This window comes from Lates calcarifer, linkage group LG3, assembly GCF_001640805.2.
Source record: "Lates calcarifer isolate ASB-BC8 linkage group LG3, TLL_Latcal_v3, whole genome shotgun sequence".
Lineage (NCBI taxonomy): Eukaryota > Metazoa > Chordata > Actinopteri > Centropomidae > Lates > Lates calcarifer.
In genome coordinates this window covers 10,658,636-10,676,238 of record NC_066835.1, presented here as the reverse complement: position 1 = coordinate 10,676,238, position 17,603 = coordinate 10,658,636, and the positions used below count along the sequence as shown (strand labels likewise).

Below are 17,603 nucleotides of genomic sequence, written 5' to 3'. Positions count from 1 at the left end.
AGAAGAACCAGTTAGCAGCAGCCTGTTCAGATCAGTTGTTGTGTATTCAAATGCTCGATTAAGATGCAGAACGGAGACAGTAGACAAATCACAGCCACCTCCGCATCAATAATAGATACTCACTACTGCAGAGAAGTACTCTATGTTCTGGGCTCCCTCTTCTGGATATGTAAGGAATAACACAGGCTACATCTCTATTCTACTTTGTGTTATCTACACACACCACACATGCACATCTCCACAGATTGTAACCCTCTCTCTGCTCCCTAATCTGCTCAAACCCCTGATGAGCGATGAGCTGCCTGGCAGGAATTTCTTCTGCTTGTTCTTACTGAGGCTCTCTCCCCCTGTCTCTCTCTCCTTTTCCCACATGTATCCTTCTGATTTTCCTTTTTTCAGTACGTTTGGGAAAGGCTGCTTCCTGGTTTTAAACATAAGAACTTCCGCAGTCGAGAAGGAGTCTGCCTCTGTCTCAGTGCCACGCTCAACACGTGAGTAACTTCCCCGTCTTCATCTGAATCACTGCCAGGGTGAAATGTGAAAGAATACATTTCAGAAAGTCATACATTACTCCTTACAGCAAATTCAAAATCTAACTAATTATACTGGCTTTAAACCCAGCTCATTGATTTTGTTGCTCTGGACACTGACACTTTTTCCCCCATGTGTTGTTACTACTATCCTCCATGAACATGCCCCATTTTGTTTGTTCAAGAAACACACAGTCTGTGTCTCCAGGATTAATCCTCTTAACTGTTTGTGTGACTCTGTAGAGGTGGCACACGTGCGACAAATGGCACCACCACTTTTGTCAGGTGACGTCTTCAAGCATACATGTCGCTATGTGTTGCTTTCACAGTGTTTTAAAAGTCTGTTCTCAATTTCCCCCCTTGGCCTGAACTCTTACATTGTCTCAAGCTCAGCTGTCAGGCCTGATGGAGGACTTTCTTTTTTAAATCAACATGAACAAATAATTGGAAAGGGTCTGTATCTTACTACTATGTTCCAAAGAAAATATGCTGGTCTATTTAGAGACATTTTTCCAGAAGCCACAGGAGGTCTTGGACTTTATATCTGGGAAAATAAGAGAAAGGAGTTTATGTGCACTAGAAATAAAATTAAAATCCGTCAGTTCACATATAAGCGTATTGGTTAAACTAGACAGCATTTTTTGACTTCATTTTTCTGTCTTCAGTTCATTTCTAAGTGAATTAATTTGTTCTCTTTTCCTCTGATTAGCTATAAGAGGGTTCTGCTCTTGTCTCTTGCCGCAGAGTCTGGGATTGTTGAGACACTGCTGTCATGGTTAACCTACATTTTGTAAGCTTAAAGTGTCATTAAACAAACACACCTATAGACTCCAGACCAAACAGCATTCTTGTACAGCAGCAGTTCAAATCTGTGCAGGTTGTAGTTTAGTGTATTTTTCACCTTAAGGTTAGCGCACACAGCAAATCTGGCCTGTTAGAGTCGCGGTGCTAATTGTATCATCTTTTTGTTAATGGAGATTGACGCTGTTATGCTAAATGCTAAGCTGCTACCTGATAATAAACCTAAAGATGTTTACTGAGCGTGACACACATTTGCAACATGACACAGAAATGGTCTGCCTCTTTTCACATGTTTTTGACAAAGCTCAATGTAGTAGAATGTTTTCTTATAATTCAGTTCTAGTTTTTTTTGTATTTTCCAATAAAATGATTTGTTGCATTTATTCATTTATAAGTTCCATATATCCCAGGGTTCATAAACCCTATTTGCAAGTTACACAAATCTTTCATAAATTTGTTCTCTCTCCTGAGAATACAAGCGTTTCCCTCATTCCTGAAAATGCGATATGAATGCAGGCAGGACATAATTAGACTGCACGATCATATGATTCAGGCTTGCTTTACATTAATAATCATCCCTCTCATTTCCTTGTCCTCTGGCATGTCTCTTACAGGTATGGAGCCCAACCACTGAGCCTCAGTAAACTAGTTCCTCATCTCTGCTCTCTGACTGGAGACCAGAACCCACAGGTAAGAGGCAAAGCAAAGATCAATGCACCTCCATACGTGTCTGTTACTGTGTATATGTGTGTGAGTGGGTTGAAGCCATTGTCTCTTCTTTGTACCAGCCTGTAGCTAAGCCTGTGGTTTAGTTTTCAGCATCCAGAGTATGCTGGCAGGCATCTTAAGATAGATCTGTGATTATTACTGTTATTAGTGAGGAGATGGGCCCTGTGCACCCCCCCCCCCCCCCCGCCCAGTTTAACTGCTGAATCATGAGCACCAACACCCAGCCATTAATGCACACAACGGTACTAACTCCAAGTATGTGTGTGAGTGAGTGAGTAAGTGAGAGAGAGGGATAGAGAGAGGTTGGTATAACCTCCTGTGGAGTTGCACCCCAAAGCTGAAATCTGCTTCTATCGTCTACCCAATGATTATCTACCCACATACTGTCCCGACCAATCAACATCCGCAACATGCCCGCCCTTCCTCAGTTGCCGAGAATCCCTTTAACAGCATCCCACCACCCAATCACAACAGTGCCCACAACATAACTAGCAAATCAGATGCCACCCATAACGGGGATGAGTAGAGGCCCTTTAGGGTTTATTTTTTAATATGTGTTTATGTTTGCAGCCTTTAGTCACTCTAATCCCAGGCAGTGTAATCTTAATGGATTATTATTATGGAAAATTATCCATAATCTTACTGCTTTGAACACACACTTCTGCAATGACAAGATCAACATTCAGATACCTTTGTGCACAGTATCTGAGAGCATGAGTGCATGCATGTAATTTTATTTGTGTGTGTGTGTGTGTGGGGGGATTTTAAATTGGTTAATGTGTGCTGTCTTTAGGTTCGTGAGGCCTCCATAACAACATTGGTGGATGTTTATCGTCACGTCGGAGAGAGGGTCAGAGCAGATGTGGGGAAGAGAGGACTGCCTGCTGCACGGTGAGTTATTTTGTCAGTGTCTGTTACTGATGGTATTTATAATGGTGTGTATTTGTGTGTGCGCTCTGTCGAGCGGGGATGAGTTGTGTGGAGGGTCTGCGGGTCCTGTGGCCTTGGCACTCAGTCTGTCCCAGGCCACACCATGCACCACTCTGCCCTTCACACACACAGAGGCACTTTCATCCAGAGCACAATGCTGACTGACTGTGGGAGGGGAGGGGGGAGGGTGAGGGGTTGGGCGGGGGGCACATGGGGTACAAAGGCATTGGGTGGAGTAACAGAGTTGGGGAAAAATCGGAGAAAGCGTGTGTGTGTTCATGTCAACTGAAGAGGTCCATTGAGTGGTCTCGTCCTTCTTTGGTCGTCCTGGTTACATGTGCCCAGTTGAGGGTTATTCTGAGCACACAGTGACCCCCCACCCCCATTTTTCCCCCCACTTTCCCTCTCTCTCCCATGTGTGAGATCCGAGCAGCAGTCAGTGTTGTGTGCTGACTGCTCAGTATGAGTCTTGCGTCTGTGAATGCTGGCTGTGGCCATGTGTCATGTGTTGCGCATATTAAGCCTGTCTGTCTCCAGTGTAAACATGCTGTCTGTGTATGTGGGATTTATACAGGCCAGTGTGTGTGTGTTGTTAGGATATATGTAGAGGTCTGACAGATGCAGTGAGTCAGGTCTGAAACCAGTGCTCGCTTGCTCTTCTGTAGTGCAGTTAATATGAGATGAACATGAATTGTGAGCAGCACAAATATATTGAGCCAGTTTTATTAGTTTATTTACTGATAATATTGGAGCGCTGGTATGAAGGTCAGGTGGATGTTGTGTGTCTGTGTGTGTTTGTGTTAGTATATGGTTGCTGGGTGGAATGCAGGGCTGCAGCCCAGTGTCAGACAAGATCACATATCAACTCTGTAGAGCTAGCATTAGATGATGTAGAGAAAGGGAGCGTCATGACAGAGAGGGGGAGTGTAGAAGGCTGAGAATATGAGGTGGAAAAGATAATGTGGGGGAATAATGACAGGTGGATGACTCCTGCCTTTATGCTTTATGGTCTTGCTAGTCTGTTTATTACTCTGAGAAAGAACAAACCTTGTAAAGCACAAAAGAGGGCAGAAGGCAAGTGAGGATTTTACCAGACAGGGCCTGCTTTTTATTTTAACCCTGAAAAACAAACGACCCATATTCAGCTGCATGAAGTCCTTGACATGTCTGGAACAAACAGCTTGTGACACTTGCACTTTAAATGAAATTTCCAGGGACATTTTGAAAAAAAAAAAGAGCCTGAAATGATATCCAAGCCTACACTATTAAATCGCACTCAAAATGTGTTTAATTTGTTTATATCAAAAGCTGTTTACATTGCTAACTCAATTAATTGGGAGTAGGCCTGGAGGTGGTGACTAATAAGTATAGTTACATTTTCATGCAGGTCAGTTTTACCTCTACCACATGTTTTGTCTGAGCAAATGCAGTACATTAAATAAACTATTATGGTAATGAAATTCTGTAAATGAGGCAATTTGACAGTGCAGGAGGGATTTGTGAACATTTTGAAAGATATTTCCTCCACTCAGCAGTTACAGGTATGTGCAGGTTGTACTGTCTGGAGGCTACCAGCAGTAAAAGGTAAAAAATGTAGTTTACAAAATGTGTCAGTTGAATGATAAGGAGTGACTCCTTCCAGACCATCAGTGGCACAGGTTACAGCAGCTTTGGCAGTCAGTCTCAATCACTGTGAATCATCTGACTGATCTGTGTGACCCAGCTCATCCTGTCCTGTGTTGAACACGGGCCAGACACCACCTGGATTTCTTTGTTTGTGTTTCTGTAACAGATGGCAGTTTTATTGGTCAGTGTTGTTATTGAAGCTTAAACGTCATTTAAACTGACCCCCTGATGAGTGGAAAGAACAAAAAGTTTACACTAGCATTTATTTATGTGTGGACTGTATGAATTTCTGAGGTCTAGCAGTGATGTACTCTTGCAGCCTTGAGTCTCTGTTGACAGTAACAACAAGAGATTAGTCTCCTATCAGCAGGTCAAATTCTGGTTGAAGCTGTATTCACTAGACCTATCTTATACACACATTTCTTGTTTAAAAGGGAAATGAGTGGCCTCAAAGGTGTGAGTCATTCCGGCTGAACTCAGGGTGACCGTTTTTCAATGACAGTCGATCTGTACCCAACACAGATTGAGAGCTCAGTGAAGGGGTGAAGATGGGATCCTTGAATTAGGAGAATGTGAATAGAGAAGTGGGATTAAAAGAGAGGAGTAGGAGGGAGGGAATATAGACAAGTGAGGTGAAAAGGAAAGAGGTAAAGGGGGGAGGAGCAGCCTTGCTTTCTGTCTGCTTCTAGCTGTAAAGCCCCTCCCCCTCTGACGAGTGTGTGTGTGTGTGTGTCTGGATATGAGAGGGAGGTTATGTAAAGGGTAACTGAATCTCTTTGCTGCCTGTCACACAAACTGGCCCACTTGTCTCTCTCTCACACACACACATGCACACAAAGACCCTGTCTGAGATTTAACTCTTTGTGTCACTGTTCTCAGTGGGTGTGTTTGCTTAGCATACAGTACGTATGTGCGACAGTAGGTGGTGCTTTGTCGCATGCCCGTAGCATGCTTTGGTCTCTCGCTGTTTGGCTCCCTCTATCTCTCTCTCTCTCTCTCTCTCACGCCCTCCCTTCCTCCCTTCCTCCTCCCGTCTTCCTCCCTCCCTCTCAGAGCCATTGCACCATGTTGGATACAAAGAGCTGAGGGGAGCCGAGGACCAGAGTGTGTCACTAGCATGGGAGCTAATGCAATGTTGCGCAGCAACACAGCAACCTATTAATCAGCCCACTGGGAAATACTGAGGCAAATGAGTACAGAGGACTAAATGCGAGATTATTTCTGATCCACATTGGTACATTAAAATGTTAATGAAAGGAAGGGAACCACGTGAAAACGCTGCACGGCTGAGCAGCCCCTTTGCAACACTAATCATCACTTATCAGGAGCCTCTAAGCTGTCTGGTGGTTGTGGAGCGGCACACAGACATCAAAAGACAGACAGACAGAGTACGGTGTGTATGACTTTTATTCTTGTTTGCTTACATCCATGGCTGATCTTTTGGCAAGGAGACATTAGGGCATGTTTCTGGACATGGGTCATTGTGTCTGTGTTGTGTTTTTGTCATATCGGTCATGTGTACTCAGTGTGTGCCCACACTGCTCAGGACAATGGAGGCTTTCATTCGTTCAAAGCAATTATTTTAGCTTGATTTGTCTGTAAATCATCGTCCTGTTATTATGAAAACAATCCTACCTGTAAATCATACGACTGAAGAAGGGGTTGTATTTGTTTGGTGCTGAGGAGGACTCATCAGGAGGACTATCAGGAGGACTTGTCGTGTTGCTGCTGCAGCTTCATGAGTGTGATTGGCATAATAGACACACCCACCCACCAACAGGCAGGCAGGCTGGCTGTCCACATGTTGCTGCTTTTGATACTTTCACTTGGGATTCACAGCACCTTGCCGGTCTCTAGGTCAAAGCTCTGGGCTGTGTGTGGTGTGTGTGTGGTGTGTGTGTGTGTGTGTGGTGTGTGTGTGTGTGTGCGCGCGCGCGCACGCGTGTGTGCGTGCATCTGCATATAAAATTTCTTTGTCTTGTTCCTGTCAGTGAAGATGATTGAGGTTCATTTTCCTGATTCACTCTCATGTGGATGCATCCAGTTTTGTTATTGTGTTAATTTAATTAGCTTTGTTGTGTATGCGCAGTATATGTTGTATGTTGTTCTAACCTTTCTTCTTCTTCTCCTCTCTCTGCAGGTTACAGACGATCTTTGCTCGTTTTGATGAAGCCTTGAATTCAGGCAACATGGCTCTCAGCCCAAGTCACGGTCAGTGCCTTTTCTCATTTATTGTGTCACAGTTACGTTGGCCTCTGAGAGCCACCAAGTGGAGTCACGTTGTCAAGATGATTTTACTGTTGTAAAGGCATTGGGTGTGTTCCAGAAGAGAGCAAGTTAGTGTGTGTGTGTGTGTGTGTGTGTGTGTGTTGGTGGGTGCTTGTGTGTGTTTAAATCTGCATGTGCTCTTGTTGTGTCAGTTTGTTGCCATGAGCTCCTGTAAGAGGACCTAACAGGATTAATGGTTTAATCTGTGTCTGTGATGCTGTGGGTTTCCTGGCAGAGCCAGACCTGAGCTGAAGGCTTCTCCTGCTGAGTGTTTTGCTGTCCAGCATTAATGTGGACTGTGGATCTTTAGGAGCCTCAGGCTCAGCCTTTGTTGTTTGACCATGGAAAGTTAGAATTGTATTGACAACGCTCCTCACAGCGATGTTTCACTTTGTTTTCACTTTTCAGAACATAAAATTAGATTCTGTAGCACTTAAGGGATTTACTGACACCCATGTAAGAGGAGAAACAGCATTATTGGTGCTGCGATTTTCAGACTTGATGATTATTATATGTGTGTGTAAAAACCTCAATACCTTAATACTGATCCTCAGGGTGGTTTCTTTTGGTAGTTGGCGATAGCTGATGCAGATCTTAGAAAGAGGACTGGGGATCAGTTATGACCGTGTGACTAATCCAGATAATCTCAGTGTCATAACATTTATTGTTTTCATTATTAGTGACATTCATTCAGTTTTCATTGCCACAGAAATCTGTGGCCTGATGTAACTTTGCATAAAAATGATAGCGTCATAGATTTTAAATTCAGGAAAAAGAGAGCACTAGTATCAGATTAATATTTGATATGAACAGATACCCAGAGTTGAAGTATTGGGAGAGAAACAGTCTGTTTCACCTAAATATCTTGTCAGTTGTTCACTGACAGTTTTCAGCAGCAGTCAATTCATGTAACTACTGTGAAAATCAGTTGTGAAAGATAATGGCTTTTTACTTCCCAAAATATTTGACTTATTTCCTGCAAGTTTATCACATTTGTTGCGTAAATGTTGATAACTAAGAAATAAGCACAGATTCAGCTAAAAGCCTGTCTACCACTAAGAGCAACTAACAATGGAGAGTGTGTTACAACTGTAGTTTGATTTTGGAGGCCAGATTGAACTTTTAACAGTTCACACTAGTTACATATATAATGTTTGTAAACATCACAAAGCACGAGTATGTGTCTGTATGATTGCATCCTAACTTTAGTCAAATGAATTCTTCACTGTGTGGCTGTAAGCTGAGTTTGTGCTCACTGTGAGGTCAGTTAAGTCTGTTGTTGGTGTCTAACAGAGACTGTCATTGGCTGTTTGTACCTTTAGGCTGCCCTGTCACTGTATCTATCGGTCTAACAGCAACAGTTAGTCGGTGCCTGGTTGGCTGCTGCAGCCTGTTTACTTAGAGTGAGAGGGACATAGGGAGAGACATGGAGAAGAGCTCAGGGCTTGTGGCGGGTGTAGTTGCCATGATGCTGTCTCTGGTGGCAGGAGAGGGATGGAGGGAGTGTTACTTTCAACTCCCACCTCCCTGAGGGTTAGATTAAAGGTTTTATAACCATATTCCAGGGTTGTGAGAGAAGTGCATGTTATTATTTAGGTGAACAAATCTTTTTGGACTATTGGCACATTTCATTTATAATAGCAGAAGGAAAATAATCTGAGTAAACATTGCAACAGTTCAGTGAAAAGTTTAAGAAACTGGCTCGGTTGGTCAGTGGTAGTGTTGTTCCTCTCCCTGCTTGCCTGAAACTGCCAAGCAGGCTGAATGGTTTGACCATTTCATAGCTATTACAACAGCAAACCAATCCAAAGTATTTGCATTATTTGTAGCCACTTTTTATATCTACTTTAAAAACTCTTTGCAGCCTGACCATATGTTGACCACATATCCAAACGTGAGTGAACTTAAAGTGAAAGTGACCACAGATGCTCATGAGGGTGAACTTTGGCTCCCTGCCCTGCAGTTTGGCCCTGGTTGCCACCTCGAGTGTACTTAAGCTTCTTTCTCTTGTATTTCTCAACTGGTGCACCTTGTCGTGCTACAGTTAAGTTGGCTGTTCAGAGTCATGCATGTAAACTCTTGGTGCTTGTCTGTTTGCATTCCCATCCCTGTCCCAGTAACGCTGCAGCTAATGATTTTCATACAAAATCATCTGTCAAGTTAGCGTGTACTCTGTTAAATAGTTTGCAGATTTTCCTGTTGGTCATGCACAAAGCTAATTTGAATTTTGCAGTCAAGCAAACAGTCTTTTAATTTCCCCATCCTGTTCCATGTCTTCTTAATTCATGTTTGGCTCTCAACGAGTAACACTTTTGGCAAGAAAATCCACCAAAGAGGGTGGTGGAAGGTCACAAACAGAATGTGATGAGCATGTGTGTGACTGTTTTTCTGTAAATACTCAGTAAACCTACCAAGGATCAACTTCAGAGCACAGGGCACACACACACATGCACACACACAAATTCGTTCTTTACTTGCCCTTGCCCCACATCTCTTTTAGGCCAGCTCCTGGCGTTCGTTCTAAAGGGTTTGTGGCAGCTGTTGCTGAGAGAAGAGGAGCGAGGGAGGGAGGGAGGAGGGGAGGCAGGCAGGGAGGGCAAAGGATTGAGGGTGGAAGCTGACAAGAGATCTCTCGCAGTAGCCGAGTCACAGCGCTGTGCCTATCACTGCCTCTCCCTGATTCATCATGACAGAGACAGAGAGAGATTGAACAAACAAGAGAAGGAAAGAGATAGAGGAGAAGACAAAGAAGAGGGGCTGGAGAACAGAGGGAGAAGAGCGAATACAGACAAAGACAACAAGGAGTTTTTCTACCCATAAAACACTATAACCATGGCAGTTGGGGATGATGGTGATGGTAAGTGTGTGTGTGTGTGAGAGTCTGTTTTTAATCTCGTCTGGCTGTGGATGCTGGCACTCAGACAAAGGCTTGTCAGCATATGGTTTTAGTTTGAAATCAGCTTAAACTCCAGGCACTTTCACCCCAAAAGCTCTGGCTCAGATATATAGGCTGCATCTGCAAGAGAAAACTGGGATGTCCTAAAATGTCTCCATTAGGTTGCACTGAATTTGTGTGCGACTGTGTGTAGATGTGAAGTACATGGGCCAGAGCATCTGTGTATCCTATTTTTTTTCTCTTGTCTTTGTAAAATTCATGTAAATCGTGAGACAGGAAATGTTTGAGAGGGATGGTTGTTATCACTTGTAGCCTGAGGCCTGACATGAATCCAGGATATCAGTCACGGTTACACAGCACAGTATGCACCTTAGCCACAGAGGCCAACTGGGATTCATGTGCAATTTCTCCATTTAGTTTGGCTTAAGTGAAGAAAAGGTTTTCTTTGGATTCTTGCTTTTCAATTACATTTTTCAACTGAAGTAAAAAAAAAAAAGAATAATAATGTGACTGACATACTCTCTTTTTCTGCCTCTTCTCTCTCAATTAAACTCTTTCTGTTGCTGTAACATTAAAGCAGCCTTCCTGTTTCATAGCTCTCACTCCAGCTTTTTGAGAGGCAAGTTGGTCAACAGGCGTGTATGTGTGTTTTTAATTATGAACAAATAAGCATTTTTAAGATATATATATATATGTTCATTATAGCTCACCCCTCTTCTCTTGACCTCAGTCTTTAAGAGTTGGTTTGGGCCCACATTAGACCAAAATATCTTCCACAGTGACAGCAGAAAAAGCTATTTGTTTAGATGGTTGTTAAATTTAGATGAAACATAATCGACATGGCTGAGAGAATTTAGTGTCTCCTCTTTCTGGCTATTTTGAAACCAAACTGTTCTAAGAATTTCACATAGTGCTTCTTAATATCATCGAGTATGGAAGTTTATAAAGGCCAAAGGAGATCGTTTTTGTAGGTTCCATCTAATAATAGTTACTTTGGTTTTATTTCTGTATTGTTTCAAACATTTGGCTTATTTCAAATGAAATTACAAGATGCTGCTACATGTCAATACTTAAAAATCAAACAAGACATTTTCAGGTAACAAAAGAAGAACATCAGTCAAACATGTATATCTACGTAATCTCAGATAATATAACGTTAAGTTATTCATGTGGACTAACTGGCTAATTTAAATTTAGTTTTATATTAGTTGAATCAGCAACGGAGTCTCATCCATGTTTTAAATAATTTGTCCCTCAGGTTTCTAATCTTACTTTACAATATATTCTGTGGTTCCCAGTAAAAACTCAACATTTAAAGATTTATGCCTCTTAAATATATTGATAAAACCATTTTATCACAGTTTCAAATTTTAACTTAAACTCCTGGACAAGACAGGGAATAAGTGACCTCCGACACAGGTTTAATACAGTTTGTCAAAATGTTGTATGAACCAAATTAAATCCGCTAACTTCCATCATTAACACTGATAAGTCAAAATGACAACGTATTGATGCAGTCTGTAATGCACGTGTGTGTAGAGGCGAACGACACATGTGTCCGTGTTTGTGTGTGAGAAAGTAAAGCATGTCAGTGCCGCTGGCGCCATGCTGGGCTCTTACTTAATGTTATTTCTGAAAATGAGCCCATGTGAATGCAAACACGCACACACACACACAGACACACAAACACAAATATACCATACACACATACCGTGGAAGCCCTGAGATATTCGGTGCCTTCCTTGCAAACTGACCATCAGTAGCAGCTTTCATTGCTTGCATAGTACCTCAGTGTTGACAGGGACTGACACACACTCGCTCACTCACTCACTCACTCTCTTTCGCAGACATGCTCATTCTGCTTCAGTGCATCTCCGGCTCTGCAAAGGAAACCATGACCCCGTTTCCAGGCTAGGCTGGTTGCCATGGCAAAGCTTTCCTCTGAATATTATGGTTTATCCCTCTCCACAACTTGGAACTGGGACTCAAATTATACCTGTGTGTGTGTGTGTGTGTGTGTGTGTGTGTGTGTGTGTGTGTGTGTGTGTGTGTGTGTGTGTGTGTGTGTGTGTGTGTGTGTGTGTGTGTTTTCATTAAAGGAGCACATTTTCCCTGAGCTAGGCTGGAAATGGTCTGTCTCCTATTAGAGAATCCGGGCCTGAGCCTCGATTGTGTCTCTCTTGCTCTTGCTTTCCTCCAATTCTCTGTCCCAGAGACAACTGGGTGGCTAAAAGTGAAACGTCTGCTCATTTGCCCTTCTTATGCTTTCAAGTCAATGGCTACAAATAGACTACATAATTGGTATTGATAAGAAAAGCACCACTGCCATTTTTAGAAGCATGAGACAATTTTCTCTTCTCTAAGACGACTCCCTTTTCCATTCATGCTGCTTTTATTCCTCTGTAATTACATCCTCTTTTGCACTGATTAATCGCCTGTTATCCCACGTTTGAGTGATTGAGTCTGTGTTGTGAGATTATATTTACCCCTATACTATATTATGGTTATACAATTCTCATTTATTGTTGTTTTGATTTTGAAGTAGTATCTGCACTGCAGACATAACTTTTAAAACAAAAACCCCCTGTTGTCTGAAGGAATAGTAGTAGTACTTTTTTGTTCTCGGTGCGTATAAACTGGTTTCTGCAGGAATAGCTGTGGGTTTCTAGTTTTCTCCTGACACACATACCTCTTCTAGTTTACTTTGGAGCTGGGGCAGTCATGAGCTTTTTAACAGCTTTTGTCCCAATTCTTGCAAAGCTTCTCATGTTCTCCTTTCCCTCTCATTTTCATGAGTGCTGTGCAATGTCAGAATATTTTCTATGTGTCACCTTTTTGCACGGGACTCTGCACAGTGTCACATGGTCCTGAGTGGGAATATGTGACATCGCTTGTTCCCCTGCAGCTTACTGAAGATCAGCACAAACACAGGCTCTCTGTGTAGTTTAGTTTAATTCCTCAGAAGATGCCTGGTTATGCTCTTAGTCGCATGTTCAGATTTTCAGCTGTAATACTTGAGATGATGTCTGCTGCAGCTCTCCAGCTGATAAGTTGTCCCAGTGGTTTACAACAAAAACTCTGACTCTTTACTGTCACTGATGTTTGGTTTGTACAGAATATACAGTGACTTTATATTTGCTGTGGAGAAAGTTTTTACTAACAGGAGCACAGATTTGTTGCACACAGTTATTCATCTTAAATGGCTATTTTGCCTCCTGTGTTTGAAGACCATTTACATCACCTTACATCACCGTGTTGTTTAGCTTGAAACTGTTTGGTCACCAGTCCTCTAATTTCCTTCATTGTGATACCTTTCCACATGGGTGTGATCATTTACACTTAAATACAAATTTCATCTCATGATTGTTACTGTTCTCTCGTAGGGAGAATTGAATGTGACTGCTTCTCTGTTAAATGTTTTGGACATAACTGCACACACAAAACCTCTCTCTCTCCTCTCTCTGGTTTATAAAGCTACAGGATGCTGTATCTCGCTGTGTTTTGGGGGGTGGGGATTGGCATGTTCAAAGCATGCAAGTCATTTGGCTAGAACAGAGCCAGTGCTGCCACCGTGTGGTCACAACTGAAAGCGCGTGTGTGTGTGTGTGTGTTTGTTTTAACAGATCTGTGATTTAATCACTAAATGAACTTCACAGGACTTTGATTGGATCTGCAGATTGCAGTCCGTCCAGCTTTCACCTCCTATCCCTTTTCCCTTTAGACAGGGACAGAGAAACAAAACAACTATGTGTGTGTTATAATTCTCCTACTCTGTCTCTGGCTGCATTTAGATTAGTTTTTTTTTGGGGGGCTGGGAAAAACTCTGGGATTATTCCCACATGGATTAGGGATTGGCATTGCTGGGCGGTGGTGCATGTATTTGCAGAAGAGTTTTAACATGTCTTTAATTTGACCACTGATTGATTGTGGGCGACTGTCAGGTCTGTACATTTAAGCCAGCCGTCCTCTCTCCTCTTCTCATTCCTCTTTTTGACTCTTCTCCTGAAATGGAGAGGAGAGGGAATCTCGGCCTGGAGTTTCCATGGCAACGCCGCCTGGTACATGTTGGAGCTGCTATCTCTCACTGGTGTGTTGTGGTGGTGTCGTCTGCTATGGCTGGTTATGACATTTGCATGGCATGGCATGTGCTGCCAGAAGATCCTTTTTGTCCCCATCAGACCAGAATCTATCCTAATTTAATAAATCAACATGAAGTCAGAGAATAAACTGTAAATCCAACTGTTGATTGAACTAAATTAAGGATGTGTATGCATGCAAGTGGGCTTGCTTTACTGAACATCTTTTTTTTCTGTTTGCTGCTCTATTCATCTGAGGAGCTGGTCTGCACAGGTCGCCATGGCAACAGCATGTGTGCCGTGTGCTCTCCCTCTCTCTCTCTTTCTGTCTTTCTCTCTGGTGTCTTTGCACTGCCCTTCACCCTGAGACATTTACTCCCCTGGGGTCTGACTAGACAAAAGCAGGAGATGCTGATCATGCTAACAGTGATGCTAATCAATGCCAAGACCCTTGATGCGCAACTGATTATTGCTAATGGACCCGTGGGTTTAGATAGAAACCAATTAATTTTACTATGAATTCATTGAATTTGATTGGTGCTTTTGTGCACAAATTTAGCTGTTTTTTCTTCTGTTCACTATACATATGCAAGACCCTGTTTCATAATGTTGTTCAGTCCCCTTGGCTTTTGAACTTTGACCCCGATGCTGAATTGTAACAGTTATTTTGAACCAGAGTTTTTAAGAAGATGTGCTATTACTAGCAAGTATCAAGCATATGATCTAATTAGAGAATCTCACATCATTAAAATATCACCTCACATAAAGGGATCCAGGCATTTTCATAATTGTGTGTGCTTGTATATAGTGTGTGTGTCCTCTGTATATACAGTGGAGAATAGCTACACAGTATTTATTTCATTTTGTTCCATCAAATTCCATTTGAAATTAATTATCTATAAGACTGTTTGGCAGTGTTTTACATCCCTATTGATGAACAGTCTATTAGTCATTATAGAGTTTTTATCTATAGCACACCAGGAAAGTGCAGCCTTCAATACAACTGATTGTGCACTTTACTTCTTGTGGACCACACTGAATGCAAAAATCCTCCAGAACAAGCCAGAAGTGAAGATGGTTGCAGTATAGTCCTGGCAAAGGTTTGCTAGACAGGAAGCCAAGTGGCTGCTGATGTCTGTTGGTTGAAGACTTGCGTTAGTCAGTGATTTATAGCCCAGTTTGAGATATGATGGCTTTCTGTTGGGCTGTAGAAAATTTGTCTGTACATTTTGTTCCCCTGAAGGGGGCTCATCTGATGTGGATACAAACACGCTTAGATTAAACCTGAAAGTTTGGACTTAAACCTCATAGTTATTGTTTCATTCAAAATCCAGTGTCCTGAAGGACAGAGTCAAAACAACCAGGAACATGTCACTGCCCTAATACTAATACTTGTGTTTGTGTGTGAGAGAGAGAGTGGGAGGGTCAAGGCCTCACATGGAGGGGCGTGGTCGTTTCCCCCCTACACCCTCCCAATCATCACCCCTCCTTTGATCATTTCTCCATCATCCTTTGTTCTATTGTGTATGTGAAGAGAGAGAGACTGGATAAATAAAAGTAGATATAGCAAAAGAAAAGTGTGTTAAGAGGTTGTTGATAATAGTGTGTGAGAGCGAGAGAAAAGGGAGAGAGGGTGTAAGAGGCTGGAGAGTGTGTTGTCAATGGTAATGAGTTTAGGTTAGCTGGTCTGGCAGGGACACAGAGAAGCCCTGTTAATATTCCTGGGGTGTCTGTGTGTGTCTCTCTCCCTTTCTCTCCCATCACACACACAGACACACACACATTCATAGTCCTGCCTCCGCACTGGCTGCAACACCATGATGTCACCTCTCGTTCGATTGGCTGTGAGGCTGCTGAGGGAAGGAGGAGAGATGCTGGGAGAAAGAGAGAGCGAGGGAGGGAGGGAGGGATAGAAGATAGGTAGAGAGGAGTGAAAGAAAATGCCGGCACTTGTATGGGTGGAGGGATTTTCAGACAACGGTGTGAGGTGTGTGCGCGTGCAGCTTTAGCCCCACTATGAAGTGTGTGTGAGCTGTGTGTGTGTCCTGGGGTACGGCTTGGAGAAGAGGGGGGACCCCAATACCACGCCCTCCCAGAAGCATGAGGCGACTTATCTGCCAGCGGATCTGTGACTGTGAGTGCAGGGACGGACCTGGGTGTGTTGGTCTGTGTGTGTACATGTTATACAACAGAAGACGTATATGTCTGCTTCTTTACATGTCCACTTAACATTTACTGAGCTTGACACAATAGACAATGCAATCACTGTGAACATGTGGCTTGTATGCACACACAGACATACACACGCCTGTGCATGTCATTGATTCTGCATGTTGACGGTGCGTGTAGGTAGGTAAGTTGATGTATGAGTCAAGGTGTAGGGTGGTGGCTTTGGCGCATTTCTCCATGGCTGGTTGTCAGAGCGACTGGAGCGCAACTGCATTCCTATGCCAACAGTTTCATCTGTGCGTGCATTTGCCTGTGTGTGTTTGTGTGTGTGTGTGTGTCCTGACATATTGTCCTCCACAAGTGTTTCGCTGGTAGATGCACATTCAAAATGTTGCACCATTGTTTGTTGCAAGCGTGTCTCAAGTTTCAGTGCTAGCTTTGTAGCTAGCTTTATTTCTGCTAGCATGCAGATTGAGGATTTGGACTCCAGAGAGTTCTGTCAGTCATTGGTTGCATGGGTGGACAATTTAATCATTAGATTTTTTTTTTTTTTTTTTGCTCTTAGAAGTGATCGTCTGTGTGTGGGTTTGCTTTTTCTTCTTGCTAGTGGTGTGTTTGTAATTAGTATTGATTTAGTGATTCCTGACCAAGCTCTCTGTAGACTACAACCTCCTCCATGCTTTATGTCTTGTCTTTACTTTTCTTTCCACTGTTCAGTGTCTGTTAATGGCCTTAACCTCCTTGATGCTCTGTATAAAAGGGATAACTAAAATCCAAGGTGCTGTGAAATGTTTCAGAACCACCTTAGGGTTTATATAATGAATACATCTTTAGTTTACATTTTTAGAAAGCTGGTCTCAGCATGATATTTGTGAGAGTAGATGATAATCTATGGTGACAAATGGTGACTTTCTTCAGTTGTGATTCTATATTTGCTGTTTTTTGTCTGTTTTTGAAGGTAATGATGTGCAGTATTGGATCATTAATAACTATTCTGTACAGTTCGACTTGACTGAATAATATTTACAAAGATTTAACAAAAACTTTAATGTGGATGGTAATACTCTACTCTCTCTCCTCTACGCTCTTTCCAGATCGTAGTTTTGAGGATGACGACAGTGTGGATGGGAATCGTTCTTCCTCAGCCCAGGCTGCTTTCAAGGTCCCAAAAGTTCCCAAGAAGCCTGCAGAGTCCTCGGCTGCACGCAGACCCAGCGCTACCGGTGGCAAGCTAGGTATTTAATTTGATGTACATTTATACACACAGTGAATACAGACACACAGCAGTGTAATAAAGTTAGAAAAAAAAAACACTTCTGTTCTATATGTTCTATATCATCATTCAGTAATGACTAGTAGGTTAGTGGCTCCTTTTGGCAAGGTGCAAATAAAATGATCAGTATCGTCCTCAAAAATCCTTCTGACTGAGAAACAGCCCAAAGAATGAAACACCATAAAACATCATTAAAAATGTATCAGCATCCTCCTTTTATGGGGTTTATTTTGTACAGACAGGAAGTTGAATGAATGGTAACAAACCAGATGAGTCTTACTTCAGTCAAAATACAGAGGTGATTG

At 42.5% G+C, this 17,603-nt stretch overlaps 1 protein-coding gene across 1 annotated transcript in view; it reads left to right on the top strand.

Moving 5' to 3' along the window:
- The window catches only part of clasp2 (cytoplasmic linker associated protein 2), a 55,283-nt gene that overhangs the window by 10,105 nt on the left and 27,575 nt on the right, over positions 1-17,603 (top strand). Inside the window, 5 exon segments of the mRNA XM_051066578.1 lie at positions 400-491; positions 1,946-2,021; positions 2,854-2,951; positions 6,757-6,827; positions 17,120-17,260. Of these exon segments, the coding sequence (XP_050922535.1) occupies positions 400-491; positions 1,946-2,021; positions 2,854-2,951; positions 6,757-6,827; positions 17,120-17,260 (478 nt within the window).